Source organism: Ornithorhynchus anatinus, chromosome 12 (genome assembly GCF_004115215.2).
Source record: "Ornithorhynchus anatinus isolate Pmale09 chromosome 12, mOrnAna1.pri.v4, whole genome shotgun sequence".
In the NCBI taxonomy this organism is placed as follows: domain Eukaryota; kingdom Metazoa; phylum Chordata; class Mammalia; order Monotremata; family Ornithorhynchidae; genus Ornithorhynchus; species Ornithorhynchus anatinus.
The window spans coordinates 57914548-57932576 of record NC_041739.1 but is presented as its reverse complement, the minus strand read 5'-3'; the positions used below and the strand labels follow the sequence as shown (position 1 = coordinate 57932576).

The window sequence follows — 18029 nt, the reverse complement described above, 5'->3', positions numbered from 1 at the left end:
TGGCTCCTCACCCAAGAATTACCGCGAACACTTGAGAGTTCATCTGCTTCATTCTTGCCCCACAAATCCTCGAGTGCACGTGTGTGTTTTTAGACCCGACCTCCTTGCCCACCGACGACCGAGGCGGTGACCTTTCCCCTGTGCGCAGGTTTGGTGGAGGTGAGGAGTAAAATGCTGCCCTTTCCCACCTGGGCACTTATTAAGATCATCCTTTGCTATTTACAGATTCTTGGCACGCTGATTCTGCTCCTCCCTGCTTTCCTAACCGCCCCCCATCACCCCCACCTCGGATGCCTCCTCCCAGAAGCCCAATCCTGCAGTCTCAGGGGTGGGAGGGGGCTGGGACAAGTTGAGGAAGACTGGCTCCTGACACTGCCCTTTTGTTGCTGTAAATGGTATTTGTTAAGAGCTTACGATGTGCCAGGCACTGTACTAAGTGCCGGGGTAGATGCAAGGTAATCAAGTTGGGCACAGTCCATGGGGCTCCCAGTCTTAATCCTCATTTGACAGATGAGGGAACTGAGGCTCAGAGAAGTGAAGTGACTTGGCCAAGGTCATGCAGCAGACAACTGGCAGAGCTGGGATTAGAACCCAGGTCCTTCTGGCTTCCAGGCCCACACTCTATCCACCAGGCCACACTGCTTCTCTGGGCCTTTTTCTGGGCGGCTCTGCCCTCACCATCTGCCCTCCTTGCCTTCCACCGAAGCAGCGGTTAACCGCCCCCCACAACCTCCAAATTCAACGTTTCTAAACGATGGAGGAGGTCAAGCCCATGGAACCACTGTTTAGAGGTAACCAATACCATTATGATTACTATTATTATGCGCTAAGCACTGTACTAAGGGCTGGGGCATATACAAGATCATCAGGTCCCACAAGGGGCTCACAGTCTTAAGAGGGAGAACAGGCATTGAATTCCCATTCTACAGTTGAAAGTTACAGAGAAGTTAAGTGGCTTGCCCAAGGTCACACAGCAAGCAGGAAATGTCTGTTCATTGTTTCACTGTACTGTCCCAAGTCCTCAGTTCAGTGCTCTGCACACAGTAAGCGCTCCATAAATACAACTGATTGAATGAATGAAGCAAGTGGCGGAGTCAGGATCAGAACTCAGGTCCCCCCCCCACTCCCAGGACCGTGTTCTTGCCTCTTGGCCACGCTGCTCTCCGACCTCGGTTCTGAAGAGAAAAGCTGCTTCCGGAGAGGCCAAACCTGCCTATGTTAACAAAGAGACAGACTTACGAACTTAATTTTTATTGAAAATTAAATATTAGCAAAAGCAAAATTGATAAGAAATGTTTACAAATGACTTACATAAAAGAAAGCCAGTATCGGACGGTCACGTGTTTGCAACGAATAATTATAAAAGTACCTAGGGCTGCATGAATACCGATCGTGCCACTGCAGTGAGCCCTATTATCCATATGAGTAAGGCAGAGAATTCTAACGTTCGCACCAAAACCATACAAAAAAAAAACCACCAACAAAAAAAACAACAAAAAAAACAAAACCTTCGGTTGGTTCTACATAAAGTCTTTTCTCTAGTGGGTTTACACTACGCAATTCCTAACGTTTCCAGGCTACCACTTCTGCCTCTTTGAAGCTCTAACTATCTATCTAAATGCTCAAGTGTCAAAAGCCCCCAAACATGCGAACTACCAGGGTACTGAATTGGGGAACTGCCCCACTCAACTCTATGTACACCTCTATGTAAACCAGTTTTTTCACAGTTTTAAGTGTAGTTTTGAATAGAAGCACAGTACCGTGTTAAGGTTTGCAACTGTTCCTGAAAATAAAAATTAAAAAAAAAAAAGGGATGTGTGACATCGAGGAGTTCAGCCTCCGGGTTCTGGGCAGCTCTAGAGAGACCAAATATTTTACACGATGAAGAGTCCGTGCCATATTGGCCGTCGAGACGGTTCGGCAGGAGACGTCTCCCCGGCCGACGGCGACATTCGGTACTAGAGTTCACATGGTTGTGCAAATAGTAGCAAGTAGGACGGTTAAGTCTGAGGCAAGTTCAACACGCTGAAAACTTGAATGTGTTCCTAGTTTTTGTAAACTTGGGCCGGGACCCTCGGCCGAGCCCGCGGCGAAACACCCAAGTCCTCTCTCCCTTCAGTCCCGGCGACTCCGCTCCTCGGTCCGCGCGTCAGAGAGGATTCCCCGCCACCGGCGTGGACGGTCGGCCCTTTCTGGGCGAGGGATCGGCGGTCTCGAGCCTGGCGGCCGGGCTGAGGTTCGGGGAGGTCGCGGGGGAGAGAGCGCGGTTGGGGTCCCGCTCCCGAAACCGGCGCTAGGTGTGCGGAGGGGGCAGAGTGTCACTTAGATTGGTCTCTAGAAAAATAGACCAGGATGTGCTGTATCTTCACCAGGCGCTCTCTCAGAGACCTCATGGACAGGACGGACAGCTGATAGCGAGGGTCTACGGGGAGGACCGCCAGGAGCCACCAGCACCAGGCCGGCCCATTGGGAGGGGCCTGAAAAGGGGACAGACGGGCGTTCAGTCCCTTGGCGAGGCCGAGGGGAGGTTCAGAAATCAGAGGACGAGACAAGGCGACAGGAGGAACAGCGTGGCCAAGCGGAAAGAGCACAGGCCCGGGGGTGGGGGGCGGTCAGAGGACCTGGCTTCTAGTCCCCTCTCTGCCGGGTGGCCTGGGGCAAGTCCTTTCCCTTCTCTGAGGTTTCCTCATCCGCAAAAGGGCGGTTCATTACCTGTCCTCCCTCCTACTTAAACTGTGAGCCCCATGTAGGACAGGTACCGTGTCTAACCTGGTTAACTTGTATCTAAATACCATTATCTTGTACCTAACTCAGTCCTTAGAACGACGCTTGGCACACAGTACGTGCTTAACGAATACCATTAACTTAGATCTAACGGTGCTTAGTGCCTGTAAGTGCTCAACAGATACCATTAGCTTGCGCTAACTTGGCGCACTGAACAGTGCTTGGCACAGAGTAAACGCTTCACTACTCCAACCACAATTATTAGGATCCTTTCCTCTCCTCTCATCCTCCCCCAGCAGGACTACGGCATCGGTCTCCCGGTTGACCGCCCCTCCCTCCAGGCCACCCTTCACGCTGCTGCCCGGATCATCCTTCTACCACATCATCGGACACACGTCTCCCCGCTTCCCAAGGGATGGAGGAGCTCAGGGGTACAGCGTAGGCTTTGCATGTACGACGTTCCCGGTTGGATCCCCAGAGCCTCAGTTTAGCTTTCGGTGCGACCTAACGGGTAGCGCGAGGGCCTGGGAGTCAAAGGACCTAGGTTCTAAATCCCGGCTCTGCCAACTGCTCGCGGTGTGACCCTGGGCAAGTCACTTCACTGGGCCTCAGTTTCTTCAAATGGGGATTCAATACCTGTTCTCCCTCCTAGTTGTGACCGTGGGCACCCATGTGGGACAGGGACTGAATCCGACCTATTTAACTTGTACCTAATCCATGTGCTCAGAACAGTATCTGACATATAGTAAGCACTTAAGAAGTACCAGGAAACAATCAGGGTCATTTCCAAATCAAGTAGAAACTCCTGACCGTCGGCTTGAAGGCCCTCGGTTGGCTGGCTTCCTCCTGACCTCACCTTCGCAATCTCTGTTCCTGCCAAGCCCACCTACTCACGGTGCCTCATTTCATCTCTCCCGTCTCGAACTAGATGCTCATGCCCTACCTTTCACCTGGAACTTCCTCCCTCTTCACACAAGACATTGTCCTTCTGAAATCACATCTCCAGGAGATCTTTTCCAAATAATGTCTGTTCTGCTGGTCTTTATTAATCAGTGGCATTTATTGAGAGCTGACTGTGTGCAGAGCACTGTGCTTAGTGTTTGGGAAAGGACAACCCACGATCCCCGCCGCCAAGGAGCTTACAGTCTACGGGGGGGGGGGGCACTCATTAAAACAGGTTAGGGAAGCAGTGTGGCCTCGGTACACTGCTGAGTGCTTAGTGCAGTGCTCTGCACACAGTAAGCGCTCAATAAATATGATTGAACAAAGGAAAGAGTCCGGGCCTTGGAGTTAGAAGACCTAGACTCTACTCCCGGTTTAGTTGCTTGCCTGCTGTGTAACCTCGGGTAGGTCCCTTCACTTCTCTTTGCCTCAGTTTCTTCATCTGTAAAATGAGGACTCAGGGCCTGTTCTTCCCCACACTCAGGCTGTGAGCCCCGAGGGCCTGTGTCCAATCTGATGAACTTGTGTCTACCTCGGCACTCAGCATAGTGCGCAGCACATAGTAAGTGCTTAAATACTATCATGATAATAATTAGGGATGGGGAAAATACTAAGCACATACTATGTGCCAAACACTGGGGCAGAGTCAAGGAAATCAGATTGGATGCCGTCCTTATTCCACATGGGGCTTATAGTCTGAGAGGCAGGAAGAACGGGTATTCTATCTTCGTTCTGCAGAGGAGGAAACTGAGGCCCAGAGAAGTTGGGTGATTTGTCCAAGGTCACCTATCCAGTGGTATTATGATAATAGTAGTAATAACAACAACAATGGTACCCAAGTGCTTACTGTGTGCCAGGCACTGTAATAACTGTTGGGGTGGATACAAGCAAATTGTGTTGGACACGGTCCCTGTCCCACATAAGGCTCACAGTCTTAATCCCCACTTTACAGATGAGGGAACTGAGGTACAGAGAAGCTAAGTGACTTGCCCGAGGTCACACAGCAGACAAATGGCAGAGCCAGGATTAGAACCTAGGTCCTCTGACTCCCAGGCCCCAGCTCTTTCCGCTGTTTCTAGACCCGGGTCTCCTGCCTCTGAGTCATGTGCTCTTCCCACTAGGATGTGTCACCTCCCAGTCTACCCAGCCTCTAGCCCCAAAATGGCAGGCTGGCCCTCGCACCCCACCAGAGTATTTGGGCCCTCACCTCCCTCTATAATTTAAGTATTTACCTCCCCCATAGACTGCCAGCTCCCTGAGCTGGGGGATAGTCAGTACAGTGCCTGGCACACAGTAAGCGCTTAAATACCATTATTATTCTCTCTTCTACACTCCTTAGTGCTTACGTAAAGGGCTTGGCCCACCGCTGGGGCTCAATATAGGCTACTGATGATGATGAAATGTTAGGGGCCATTTCAAGGAAGAAAAATCACATCGGGAGAACCTTGATCCACTGGGAATCGGGTTGAAACCATCTACTAAATGGAGGAGGTTCCAACGCATCTTTAGACCTATGCTTTCTACCGGTCCTAGGAGATGGCAAGACAAAAGAACTCCTGGCACAGAGGGTCAAAACAAGGAGTATTTGCAGTCCAGAAGCTGGGTCATGGGAACCAAAGCTATCCATGCTATTGTTTGAGCGCTTAGTATGTGCAGAACACTGTACTAAATGCTGTCCTGAGTCTAGAGAGGGAGCTAGGTCTTTGTATTGATATAGGACACAAGAGGAGGAAGTGAATGATGAAAGATGGGGACGAAAAAGGCAAAGAATCCTAAAAGTTTTCTCATTTCATCAGTTCTGTTAAGGCGCGGTGCTTCCCGGAGATTTAAATCCAGCTAATCCAGGTTTAGATTTCACTCACCAAATGGCTAAGTCCCTCACCCCTAGAGGTCGGCAGAGGGCTGCTGGGGAACGGTAAAAGGTTACTTGGGTCCTTTTGCTTTTTATTTCACGGTGCTCACTATGCGTCAAGCGCTACGTGCTGGGGTAGATCCAAGTTCATCAGGCTCGGTCCAGGAGGGAGAACAGGCCCAGAGAAGTTAAGGGATTTGCCCAAGCAGGAAAAACTCTTCCAAAAGGGGTAAGGAAGAGGGAAGTAAAAGTTAATGAAGGAAGGGTATTTACTGAGCGCTTCTTGTGGGCGGAGGACTGTACTAAGTATTCTTCCCACCCGGACCACCACCACACTCACCTAACATTTCCCTTCTCTTAAAAGTCCACATTCTTATTTCAGAAGCAAGGAATAGGGGAATCTTCTCACCTGAGGATTTTCTTCTCTCTCCGGCATCGACCCGAAGTGCTGCAGGATTTGACTGCGAAACCTGTTTCTTAAGTTTTGGAACCAGCTGCAGGCCTGAGAGTACACCAGATCATGAAGCTCCTTGAGGTTCTTTTGCTCTCCCTCATCTTCGACCTGCAAAGACCATAGCACAGCTGAAGGGTTAGAAAGTAAAGGAGCTAAGCACCTCTGCTGAAAAAGATACCATCAACTCGGTGACCTTACAAACCCAATCTGTATGATCCTGGGACTGGGGATCGGTCAGTGGTGATGGCAGGGAGGATGACGTCCTACCGAAGCATGCTTCATTTCAAAAGCCCTTCTAACATTCCTTTTTAAAATTTTTGTGAAGTTCCCACTTGACCAACTTTCCTACGTCATCTGCAACCAATGTTTCAGTTCGCACTCTGTTCTGCTTTTCCTTCGGCTAGACTTGAACCGAAAATACGAAACGGGCAAGGCAGAATTAAGTCAGGTGCCCCAAAATCCATTTTTACTATATTAAAAAGAATAATAGTAATCTTTGAGCACTTGGTAAATTTCTCTCCAACTTGCTCGGAGAGCCTTTCGACTTTGGGCCGTTGCCAAAGACTTAGCCGGCCTTGCCCAATTCATCTTCCTCATCATCTGTCGGTCAAATGAGCTTCCACCCTTCCTTCTTCCAGGTCATTACTACACCCGGCCCTGGTGCCTCTACGCCGAAAGCTTGTCCTCTAGACCCTAAGCTCACGGTGGGCAGGGAATGTGTATGCTTACGGTTCTCTCCCAAGCACTCAGTACAGTGCTCTGCACACAGTCAGCGCTCAAATTCAAATGCCTACAAGAAGCCGCGCCACTGAGAGGAACCGGTAAGCCAGCTAGGACCCATCCAACAGCGCTACGACCGAAGCCACATGGCTTTCCTAGAGCGGAGTGACGGTGGTAATCGACGTGTACCCTTCGGATACGCTTTCTACGGCTCCCGACCGAAAGGGTTCGGATAAGAGTCGAGCAGGCCTGGGAGATCGGCGGCGCGGGGCCTTAATACCTCAACGTCTTCGAGATACTCGATGTCGGCAGTGAAGTAGCCATCCTTCATTCCCCTCTGCAGAACTCTAAATCGCTTTCCTCCCACGGTATCCACCACGGATCGTCCGTCAGGTAAGAAGTGAACATTTCTGATTTGCAGCATGCAGCCGTAATCTGCAAAACTAACATGAAAGGCAGGACTAGGATCTGACAGAGAAGCAGTATGGCCTGGTGGATGGACCCCGGGCTCGGGCTTCAGAAGGCCCTGGGTTCTAATCCCCGCTCCTCCACTTGTCTGCTGGGTGACCTTGGGCAAGTCCCTTCATTTATCTGGGCTTCAGTTACCTCATCTGTAAAATACAGATTAAGACTGTGAATCGCATGTGGGACAGGGACTGTGACCAACCTGATAAATTTGTAACTACCCAAGCACTTAGTTATAGTACCTGGAACATAGTAAGTGCTTAACAAAACACCACTATTATTATCATTAATAATAATCCAAGAAGAGGCTCATGTATGTTTCTTCAAAAAAGAGGTAAATGTTTGAATCGCTTTCCAACACTCACGTTTCAGGAACTCCCCGATAACATACCTGTTTCGAGAGTCGCTGACACACATCCCGAACTGTTTAGTTCCAGTCTGCATACACCTCCTAATCATCAGTCGATATCTTGGCTCAAACACGTGAAGGGGGCAAGGCACGGTGGGGTATGCCATAGTGCAAACAAATACTGGGACATTCTTGGTCAAGCTAAAGAAAAAAAAAATAAGCAAAATAAACCAACAAACCCAAACACTGATCACTGGGTTACACCAGAGCACGCGAGCCAGCAACTTGGCAACTTTCATCTTATTTAATCTCTGGCAAGAATAGAGGGATGAATAAGGTTTACTAAAGTTAACCTGGTTGAGACTGAAATAACACATTTGGAATTTACAAGGTACTAGTACAGCTCTATATAAAAAAAGAAAAGGTTTAAAAAAGCAATCTCTGAAGGGAGAGAGGTGCAGAGGGCCAAAGATTAAAAAGATAAGGATAGAAGACAGGATGAGAAGAGAAGTGGGTCAGAACTACAAACGTGGCCTAGTAGATACAGCAAGGGCCTGGGAGTCCTAAGGACCTGGGTTCTATTCCAGGCTCCGCCATCAGCTGTGTGACCCTGGGCAAGTCACTTCACTTCTCTGGGCCTCAACTTCTCTCGTTTGTAAAATGGGGATTAAGAAAATAAGGCCCATGTGGGACAGGGACTGTGCCCAACCTGATTCCCTTGGACCTACTCCAGTCCTCAGTTGAGTGCCTGGCACATAGTAAGCGCTTAAATACCATTAAAAAAAAACCCAAAACAAAACGCTTTAAGGCCTCCTTCCTCTCCTAAACGTCACTCCCAACTATGGAAACTGTTGAGCAAACATCCCAAAGCCACTTCTCTGCAGACATTCCACAGGGGTACTGAGAGATATACAGGCACATTACTCAGACATTTAGTTCATCCAATCCAAAAAATCGCCCCAGTCAGAAGGTGGACCCAATTCCTTCACCTGTTGGGGTACCCTGCCCCTGGAATACTTATCCGGGCCCTCAAAATCCACTGTACTGGTCCAAATGCTTAGGATGGCACTCTGCACACAGCAGGGGCTCAGTAAATGCTATTGATCGTTCACCTTTCCCACTAGCCCTCCAGCTTCTCCTGTAGGCCAGGTAAAGGAAAGACACGGGGAAGGAAAAGGGGAAGGAAGAAAGCCGAAATCCTCATAATATGTGGCCAATTTGTTTCAAGGATTACACTGAAACTCTCCACACATCTTGAACTGCTAAAGCAGTTCACGCTTCCAAAAGAGGAAAACCACTAGAATAAAAATGGTAAGGAAGTGGTTTGACTTGGTGCATTTGACTTCACTTCTGTGTTCAGCAAGAACCCAAAGACACGTCCACTTAAATGCACCTGGGAATAAGATTCTTTATGGCGAGCGAGTCGCTGTCATTGTACATTTAACCCTGGTAAAACTCAACTTACTTTGAGTGTTCAGCATTTTCTTCATCATAAATTCTTTTTCTCTCAGCCAGTTCCTCGGGGAGATACTTCTGTATTAATTCTTCCAGGAGCTGGGTGATACTAAACCGTCTGTTTGCCAGATACTGACAGAGAACCACAAACATCAGAGACAGATTATTTGCTAAAATCTTGAGCTGCTATAATCCAAATCCCGTCTGGTTCGATTTCCTCCTCATCCAGTTAAAGTAGAAGGATGGGGCTTCTAGAGCAGGAGTAGGGGGGGCCGCCCTCAGGGTCCACTTCTCGGGCTTTAAGGCTCACTTTTCCCGGTGGCTGGGGTTGACAGTGTCACCGTCCTGGCGCTTCTCTCCTTCTACAACCCAGCCCGTATACTTCACTCTTCAAGTGCTAACCTTCTTACTGTGCCCGTCTCGCCGCCGACCCCGGCCACGTCCTACCTCTGGCCTGGAACGCCCTCCCTCCTCAAATCTGACAATTACTCTCCCTGCCCTTCAAAACTGTACCAAAGGCACATCTCCCCCAAGAGGAAGCCCCGCATCTGGTTGACTAAGCCCCTTTTTCTTCATCTCCCATGCCCTTCTGCATCGCTGACTTGCTCCCTTTGCCCTCCCCCACTTCCCAACCCCACAGCACTTATGTATATATCTGTCATTTTAATTTATTTGTACAGATGTCTGTCTACCCCGCTCTATACTATGAGCAGGGAATATCAGTTTATCACTGTACTGTACTTGCCAAGCGCTTAGTACTGTGCTCCACACATAAAGCGCTTAATAAATATGATTGCATCAATGAATGGCAGCACCCCTACGGGTCCAGCCCGGGAAGGGCTTAGCGGCCTCTGCCTGCCACTCGCCCTGCACCCTGAGCTCCCCTCTCCCACACTGCAAACACTTTCTGCCACTTTTGACATGTGACATGACAATAATAACATAACAGTAATAATGATAATGATGAGGATAATGACAATAATAATAACCACGGTACTTGTTAGGCTCCTCCTTGTGCCAAACACTGTACTAAGTGATGGGGTAGAACAAGACCACCTTGGACATAGTTCCTGTCCCACATGGGGCTTTCAGTTGAAGCACGAGGGAGAAACCGGTATTGAACCATTTTACAGATGAGAAAATGGAGGGCACAGAGAAGTGAGGTGACATGCCCAAGGTCACAGCAGAGAGGTGGAAGAACTGGGATCGGAGCACAGATCCTCTGACTCCCAAGCCCGTGCTCTTCCCAGGAGGCTGTGCTGCTTCTCGATATACTGTGCACATAGCAGGAAGGCCTCGGGTGGTCTTATGGCTTGTCAGGTGCTTGGTTTACAGCTCATGCGTTCACGAGGCTCAGGTCACCCCTTTTCTACACCCCTCCGCCACCCCCCATGTCTGACGTGGCCTGGACAGGACATCACAAGGGCCAGGGACCGCCCCGGTTTCCCTCAGAACCAGAGGAGCGGCTCATGGGCTGAAGGACATAAGAAATGTGGGTCGCTTGTCACGCCTGCCTCCACGCTGCAGCCAGAATATGGAGGAAGAAAGAGATGGAAAGAGCGTGAGCATCTTTACAAGCATTACAAGAAAGTCCAGCAGAGGTGATTGGGGGCGGGGAGGGGGGTGGTTTGGAGCGGCGGAGATAGCGGGAGGAGCCAAATCTCCCAAGGCGGGGGCTCTGAGGCCACGGGAAGGACGAATGACTGGAAAAAAGCTAAAGAATAGCAACACAGAGGGACGTAAAAAGGGGGGGTAAGGACGACAGAGCGCGGAGATCTCTGGGGCTCCATAAGTGCTTGCCAGCCAATCCTGCAAAATGGCCTCGGCATTCGATTTCTCGGTGACTTCTCAATAACTTTCTCAGTTCGGGATGGGGTGTGCTCAATGTGGGCAGGGAATGTGTCTGATGATTCTTTTGTTTTGGGCTCTCCCAAGTGCTTAGTACAGTGTTCTGCACACAGTAAGCACTCGACTATCACAGATTGATAATCAAATCGTGGGTGGCAGGTGGCTTTTTAAATTCATTTATGGCTGCCTTGGGAGGTATCAAAAAAGGAAGAGAGAGGGTTGATCAGTTTTCCTTACGCTTCCCTGGAAAGACCGAATTTAAGCAGTAAAATGACTGCCCTAGAAATCAACTTTCTTATCCTCTCTCCCACCATAACTTATTAGCACTTCCTGGGAAAGTCAGTTGAAAAATGACTATTTCCAAGACGGAATCTAAAGGAGTGACTTTCCGGAGTCCACAAAGGCACATTTTTGAATTACCTCTTTCAAGCTTTCTTTACAAAGGGGGCAATGCGGTGCGTGATCTAAAGAACGCTCGAGGCAGTTCTTGCAGAAAGAATGTCCACAAGGAGTTGTCACAGGTTCAAAAAATAACCTGAAACCAAAGAGAGCATGATGTTAGGTTACACACTGACCATACACTGGAAAGGAGCGGGAGAAAAAAAATGGTTTCACATCAATTAACTTCACATGCAATCGAATAAAGCCTCAGTTCCCTTGTAAGGCTAGAAGGGAGGAGGAAAAAGAGGAGAAGATGGAACTCCAGCAGGAGCTAAGTCTTTATACCTGCATGCAGTCAGTTTGGCCACCAATGTGAGTTTTTCTTACGTGCTTCGGCACCGTGCCTGTCAGACCCGGGGGCACTTCAGCCTCGACTTTTCTCGAATGTGAGGCTCTTCGGGTACCCAGCCCCAGAGAGGCATTAATTGATCCCAGCGACCTCTCCCACATAGGAATCTTCAGACGTGTTCAGAGCTGATGAGAACTGCTGCTATTGGGTTTATCATTCGAGGTCAGCATATGTTCAATGGCCACAGGCCCACCCTTTTTATACCTTCCCAGAACTGAGCCCTTCTCAACAGGGTAATCATCATCATAATAATAATTATCGTATTTATTAAGCACTTACTATGTGCTAAGCGCTGAGGTGGATAGGAGCAAATCGGGTTGGGAGACAGTCCCTGACCCACATGGGGCTCACAGTCTCAATCCTCATTTTACAGATGAGGTAACGGGCACAGAAAAGTAAGGTGACTTTTTCAAGGTGACATAGCAGAGAAGTGGCGGAGCCGAGATTAGAACCCATAGTCGCCTGACTCCCAGGCCCGTGCCCTATCCACTACTCCATGCTGCTTTTGCCATCAGTTAATGCTCCTATGGAGCTGGGTCGCCGAAGAACTTCACAATCCAGAAAAGTCCAGGTTGAGGTACCCTGTCGGAAGAACATCCCCTAATTCTGCCCAGTACCGTTGTGACCAAAACATATAAGGGTAAGCTGAGGTACTCACTCCATGAGGACAATCCTAGCACAGCCCAGGGCACTGCTCACTGTGGGTAGGAAATTTTTCTGTTCTACTGTTATACTGTACTCTCCCAAGTGCTTAGTACAGTGCTCTGCACACAATGAGCATTCAATAAATACCAGTGACTGACTGACAAGACCTGAGAGTTTCCAGGAAGGGCTAAATAAGATCCAAGGTGGTGACTTCCTGGGTCTTCAAATCCCCCCAACCCCCATGCTCAAAAGGAAAGTCAGACCCTTTCATATGACTAACTTTGGGGTGGGGCGGGGAGGAGGAGGAGGAAAGAGCTTGCATCTCCCGCAGTGTTTAGTGCATAGAAAGCACTTAAATACCATTAAAAAAAAGATATCATTTGAAGATGGTGCTTTTTGATCATGGGGCTGAAAATGGTGTCAGTTTCACCCCTTTTTACCACTGTTGGTCAATTAAGTATTCAAATAAAAAGCTAGATTTTAAAAAGGGGAGTGTCAAGATCAAATTAAACAGATTTTTTTTTAAATGGCATTTGTTAAACACTTACTATGTGTCAGGCACTATACTAAGCAATGGGGCAGACACAACCAGTCAATAGTGTTTACTGAACACTTACTGTGGCAGGAAGCTAATCAGGGTGGACACAGTCCATTTCCCACGTGGGGCTCACAGTCTTAATCCCCATTTTACAGACGACGGAACGGAGGCCCAGAGAAGTTAAAGTGACTTGCCCAAGGATAAATAGCGGAGATGGGATTAGAACCCAGGTTCTCGGGCTCCCAGGCTTGTGCTCTTTCCACTAGGCCATGCTGCTTCTACTGTGTACGTAAGTGAGGAGGGGGAAAAACACGAGGTAGCCTTGAAACACACGCTTCCCTAGGTTGTAATCATCATTTTCATGACCTCTCACAATACTTGGCAGGGCACAGTAAAGACTTCTGGAACAACTGGAAAACGCCCTTTAGTCATTAAGCACGTCCGGCTGGAGACGGCCGCCTACAGTCAATTCGCTACTGCAATCCCTGATCGAAAAGTGCAGCTTTATAAACCTTAACATTTCCAGAACTCCATGTTCACGATCAATGTTCCGGGCAAGAACACTTACCTCATACACAAAGAGCACTCAAAATCGGACACATCTATCAGATCTTCTGGGACGTTCCCACACGCCAGTGACATCACCGCAAGCCCTTTTGTCGTGTCTGTGAGAAAATTAAATAGTGTTTTCTTTCCAGAATTCCCCACACCAACTCTATGACAGGAAGGGAAACAGCGCGTACTCCCATATAAATGTGCAGGCAAAAAGATACCCCCCAAAGACAATTTTACCTCCTTGTTTTTTATGTTTATTTCTGCCATCTTCATTCACTATAACATCTTGTTCCAGGAGAGACAGCTTCCTTTTCAGCAGCGTATTTTTTTCTTGACCAGAGAGAAGGGGCTCAGAAGAAACTCTTTTCAAACCATCTTCTTTGGTGAGCATTTCTGGGGAGTTAAGAGTCTGTGCAGACTGGGCACGATTCAGGCTTCCTCTGACAGGCTCCGAAGTGACCTCTGGCACTTCTTCATTCTATTAAAAAGACCATGAAACAGAGCTAATTGGGTTTCCTTCTTTCCTTTGAAAATTGCACAAAGTCACTGCTGCCAAGAACCATGTTGAAATGAAATTGCAGTGTTAACAGACTTCAAGACCAAAGGAGATCATTCTCAACAAATAAAGTGTAAAATAAAAACAAAAACAAAAAACCACTTTAAAAAATCACTTTCTTGCCAGACCTGGCTGAGAGTATTCCAAAGTTCACCTGCTTTAAATGGGGGGGGGGGGGACGGAGGGGGGTAAAATGATTAGTTTAAGAAAGGTTATTGGCATTTCCAATTGGTGCAGAACTGCTGTTCATACAGTTCAAGTGGTGGAAAAATGCACCCATATCATATTCTTAGTTTTTTAAGGAACTCAGCGACTCAGACTTCCGCTACCCACACCAGAGCTGGATTTTAAGCTCTCAGAATCGACCGTCAAATTGCAGCAATCTATAAAAAAGGCAGCCAGACTGAAGCCATTTCCCTGTTCTTGGCAGGTCTTATTATTATTAAGAGCTGGGGAAGATATAAGCAAATCGAGTTGGACACAGTTCTCCATCCTAAATAGGGCTCATAATCCCAATCCCCATGTTACGTATGAGGTAACTGAAGTACAGAGAAGTGAAGAGACTAGCCCAAGGTCACACAGCAGGCAAGTGGCAGAGCCGGGATTAGAACCCATGACATTCCAACTCCCAGGCTCTCTCCACTGTGCCACGCTGCTTCTCTCTTCTCTGCTGGGACTGACCCTCTGGCCCACGGAGTCTCAGAGCAGAGTGGTGTGTTTTGGGGAGGGCTGGAGGTCTGCTTTGCTTCCAGACGGTGAGCTCGCTGTGGGCAGGGAACGCATTTACCAACTCTGTTATATTGTACTCTCTCAAGCGCTTAGTACAGTGCCCTGCCCACAGAAGGTGCTCAATAAATACCGCCGATTCAAGTTAGGGAGGGGTATGAACGTGGATGCAGCAGCGGCATCTCGGTGGCCATTAGAGGCAAAGAAGGAGGGAAGCCCTCCGGGAGAAGGGAGGAAACAAGCCTGCAGTGGTGGTTCCCCCACGGCACCAACATCCGTAGCCCTAATTTATTTTAAAGGATGTCTCCCCCTCTAGACTGTAAGTGCCTTGTGGGCAGGGAACGTGCCTACCAACTCTTATATTCTATTCTCCCAAGCGATTAATACAGTGCTCGCCACACAAGAAAAACATTCAATAAATAACACCGATTGAGTGAGTTTAACAGGGCAATAGCCTCTTGGGAGGGTCATAGAGGGCAGGGAGGGAAGTGCACAGACAGTAATCTGTTAGATGGAAAATCCATAGACAATCAGAGGTCATGATCCTAATTTTTATTTTGAAAGTTCGGGGGCTGGGGGGATGGAGAGAGAGGGGTTTGTGTGTGTTTGTTTTGACCCCTGGGGTACATTCAAGCTAATGAGAACTGACAGTCGCTGTTCACACTCAGAGTTCACAGTCACAAAGGGTGGGAGAATAGCTATCTTATCCCCATTTTACAGATGAGGAAACCGAGGCCCGAAGAAATGACCTGCCCGAGGTGCTACAGCAGGCAAGAGCGTAGAGCCAGAGCCAGAACTAGAAGCGGGGTCTCCTATGCTCTTTCAGCCAGGCCATCGAACAGGCCAAACTACAGTTTCGTTCTGAAGGCAGAGATCTACACTGAGGAGTGACTGAAGGGAGGGGAAATTACCGTGTGTTCCACAAAAACGTTAGTTCTGACACACTCTACTAGACGTTCGCTCCTTACCTGTTGTGAGCAAAACTGTAAGTGGCAGCAGGACTCTTCCCTTTCCGAACCGAGAACAAAAGATTTATTTCGAATATACGGTAGCGAACTCCAGGAAGATTCCTTCAGACCTTCTTTTACATTTTCTGGTGACAATAAGTCACACAAAATCTATAAGATACATTAGCTAGGATGAAGGACAAATCTTTTGCTATGGTCTGTTGTAAGCATCAAGTAAATTCATATGAACACATTAATAATCGTGGCATTTGTTAAGTGCTTACTATGTTCCAGATCTGCGGTTCAAAGGAAAATTTCTCATGGATTATTTAAAAACTAGAATCTGCCAGACAAACGAGTTGGAAGAATATAAATACAATGAATTTCTATGTATAGAAAGTGTGGCTGGCAGTTATTGGCCACAAATTAATTTCAAAGATACAGACATCAGCATTGTGCATGAATTATTTCAACACAATAGGGTCACATGAAAAGAAAATAGCCTTTTACTAAGGAAAAAAAAATGAAGTTAAGCCCTACAAAATGTCTGACTTCCCTCATGTTAAGATGACAGACTACTTCAAGTCATCATCATTTGTAAAGCACAAGTCTGAGCAGACATTCATCTTCACCTGGTCTCACCAAATATAAATACGATTTATCTAAGGCACTTATTTTGCCATAAATGTCCACAGTTAAGTCAACTAAGAAAGAATTTTCCATATATCAGCCAATGGACATATGAAAAAGAAAGGAAGAGAAATTAAATCATTTTAGTAGGCTACATTTGGGAAAGATCTCCTCGAAAAATATTTGACAAACTTGAAAAGTTAATGGACCCAACACATCACTCCACTGGCATCAACCCACTCGCCTTTCTGATAAGGCACCAGGATTGGACAGGTGAAGCCGGACTTTATCCGAGTTCTGATCTGAGCTATTCTGGAAAGAAGAGGGAAGATTACCTTTTCAACTTCTAGTTTTGCTGGTGCAAAATCCTCATCGAGGGCTAAGCACTGAAGAAAGAGTTGTAAGGCATCACCAACACAGCCTGCCGCATGAAGAACTTTTCCTTTCCTGAAGTAGGCCTAAGTTAGATAAAAATGAAACAGGAGGAGACATCAAAAAGACGGGTGGGAAAGTCATTCTTCCCTGAACGGATTTCCTAAAAATTCTATAAGGGAAGTGACGAAAGTGAGCACCAAGGTAAACTAACCAATTTATTTTATGTTGAGGAAACCATATGATTTTGGAGGTGGTGTTTTCATCAAAGGGCTCAAAGGAATTTAGACAATTCACATAATGTACTAGGTACCCACAGTGTTCAGAGATACTAGGTCCTGGGAGGAGTTCTTTGAAAAAACATAATACGGATCTTCCCGTATGCTTCCAACTTAATAGAGGAAATGGAACAAGCAGTGTGGCCTAGTGGAAAGAGCAGGGGCCCGGGAGTCGGAGGCTCTGGGTTCTAATCCCAGCTCGGCTAATGGCCTGCTGTGTGACCTTGGGCAAGCCACTTAACTACCCTGAGCCTCAGTTCCCTCATCTGCAAAGCTGGGGTTCAGTTCCTGTTCCCTTCCTACTTTGAGCCTCTTGTGCGACCTGATGATCCTATCTCTACTCCAGTGTTTAGTACAGTGCTTGGCATACAGTAAGTGCTTAAATACCACAATTATATTACTATTATTATGTATACACGTATGGTTCAAATGAGAAAGCATAAAAGTCATAAAATACAAACTACAGAAATAGGAATACAATTTAAGATGCACCTAATGCCTCACAACACCCCTGGGAATATGGGCAGTAGCTTTTGTGACAGGGCGAGAGCATTCCCACGAATGACATGCAGCAGACAGAATGACATCTCCTCACTCCCACACCGCATAGAGCAAACTGGGAAGGCACACTTACTTCCACAAGTCCTTTTTTGAAAATAATAATTAAAAAAACTTGAGAAATTACCCTTCTCCAGAGAGCGTTCACTCCTGCCTGCCAGCCTCTTCACTCCTAGGTGGTGTCACCTAACTGATTCCAGAACCAAAGCAGCTGGAATCAGGTTCATAAACTTCCCTGTAGATTATAAGCTCCTGGTGGGTAGGGATTGTATCTACCCACTCTACTGCATGATGCTTTCGCTTAGTACAGTGTTCTGCACTCGGTAAGTGTTCATTATCACGAATGAAAGGCTCCCAGGTTAGGACGACTGGTTTGTCAAGGGGTGTGCACCTACTTGTCAATCAGAAAAGGACCCCTCGAACAACTCCCAGGACATTTAAACAGAATACCCTTTCTCCAGAAAGTCATCCAGAACGGGTTCAGTTTCCACCCAATCCCTTGGAGCGGATTTTCCCTGACTCTGCCAAGAGGCTTAGCAAGCCCTTGCAGATCTACTAATGGGACTCAAAATGAGCCGGCAGTCAAATGCCCACTTCATTCATTCAATCATAATAAAGATGGTAT

At 47.5% G+C, this 18029-nt stretch overlaps 1 protein-coding gene across 1 annotated transcript in view; it reads right to left on the bottom strand.

Moving 5' to 3' along the window:
* Nucleotides 1-1235: 1235 nt before the first annotated feature.
* Nucleotides 1236-18029, bottom strand: part of LONRF1 (LON peptidase N-terminal domain and ring finger 1) — a 30194-nt gene continuing 13400 nt past the window's right edge. The window contains exons 3-12 of the mRNA XM_029076755.2: nucleotides 16532-16654; nucleotides 15588-15737; nucleotides 13575-13815; nucleotides 13351-13447; nucleotides 11230-11344; nucleotides 8972-9093; nucleotides 7549-7707; nucleotides 6973-7135; nucleotides 5928-6080; nucleotides 1236-2477 (exon numbers count right to left, since the gene is read on the bottom strand). Coding sequence (XP_028932588.1) covers nucleotides 2319-2477; nucleotides 5928-6080; nucleotides 6973-7135; nucleotides 7549-7707; nucleotides 8972-9093; nucleotides 11230-11344; nucleotides 13351-13447; nucleotides 13575-13815; nucleotides 15588-15737; nucleotides 16532-16654 — 1482 coding nt within the window. The 3' untranslated portion in view covers nucleotides 1236-2318. The remainder of the gene's footprint in view (nucleotides 2478-5927; nucleotides 6081-6972; nucleotides 7136-7548; nucleotides 7708-8971; nucleotides 9094-11229; nucleotides 11345-13350; nucleotides 13448-13574; nucleotides 13816-15587; nucleotides 15738-16531; nucleotides 16655-18029) is intronic.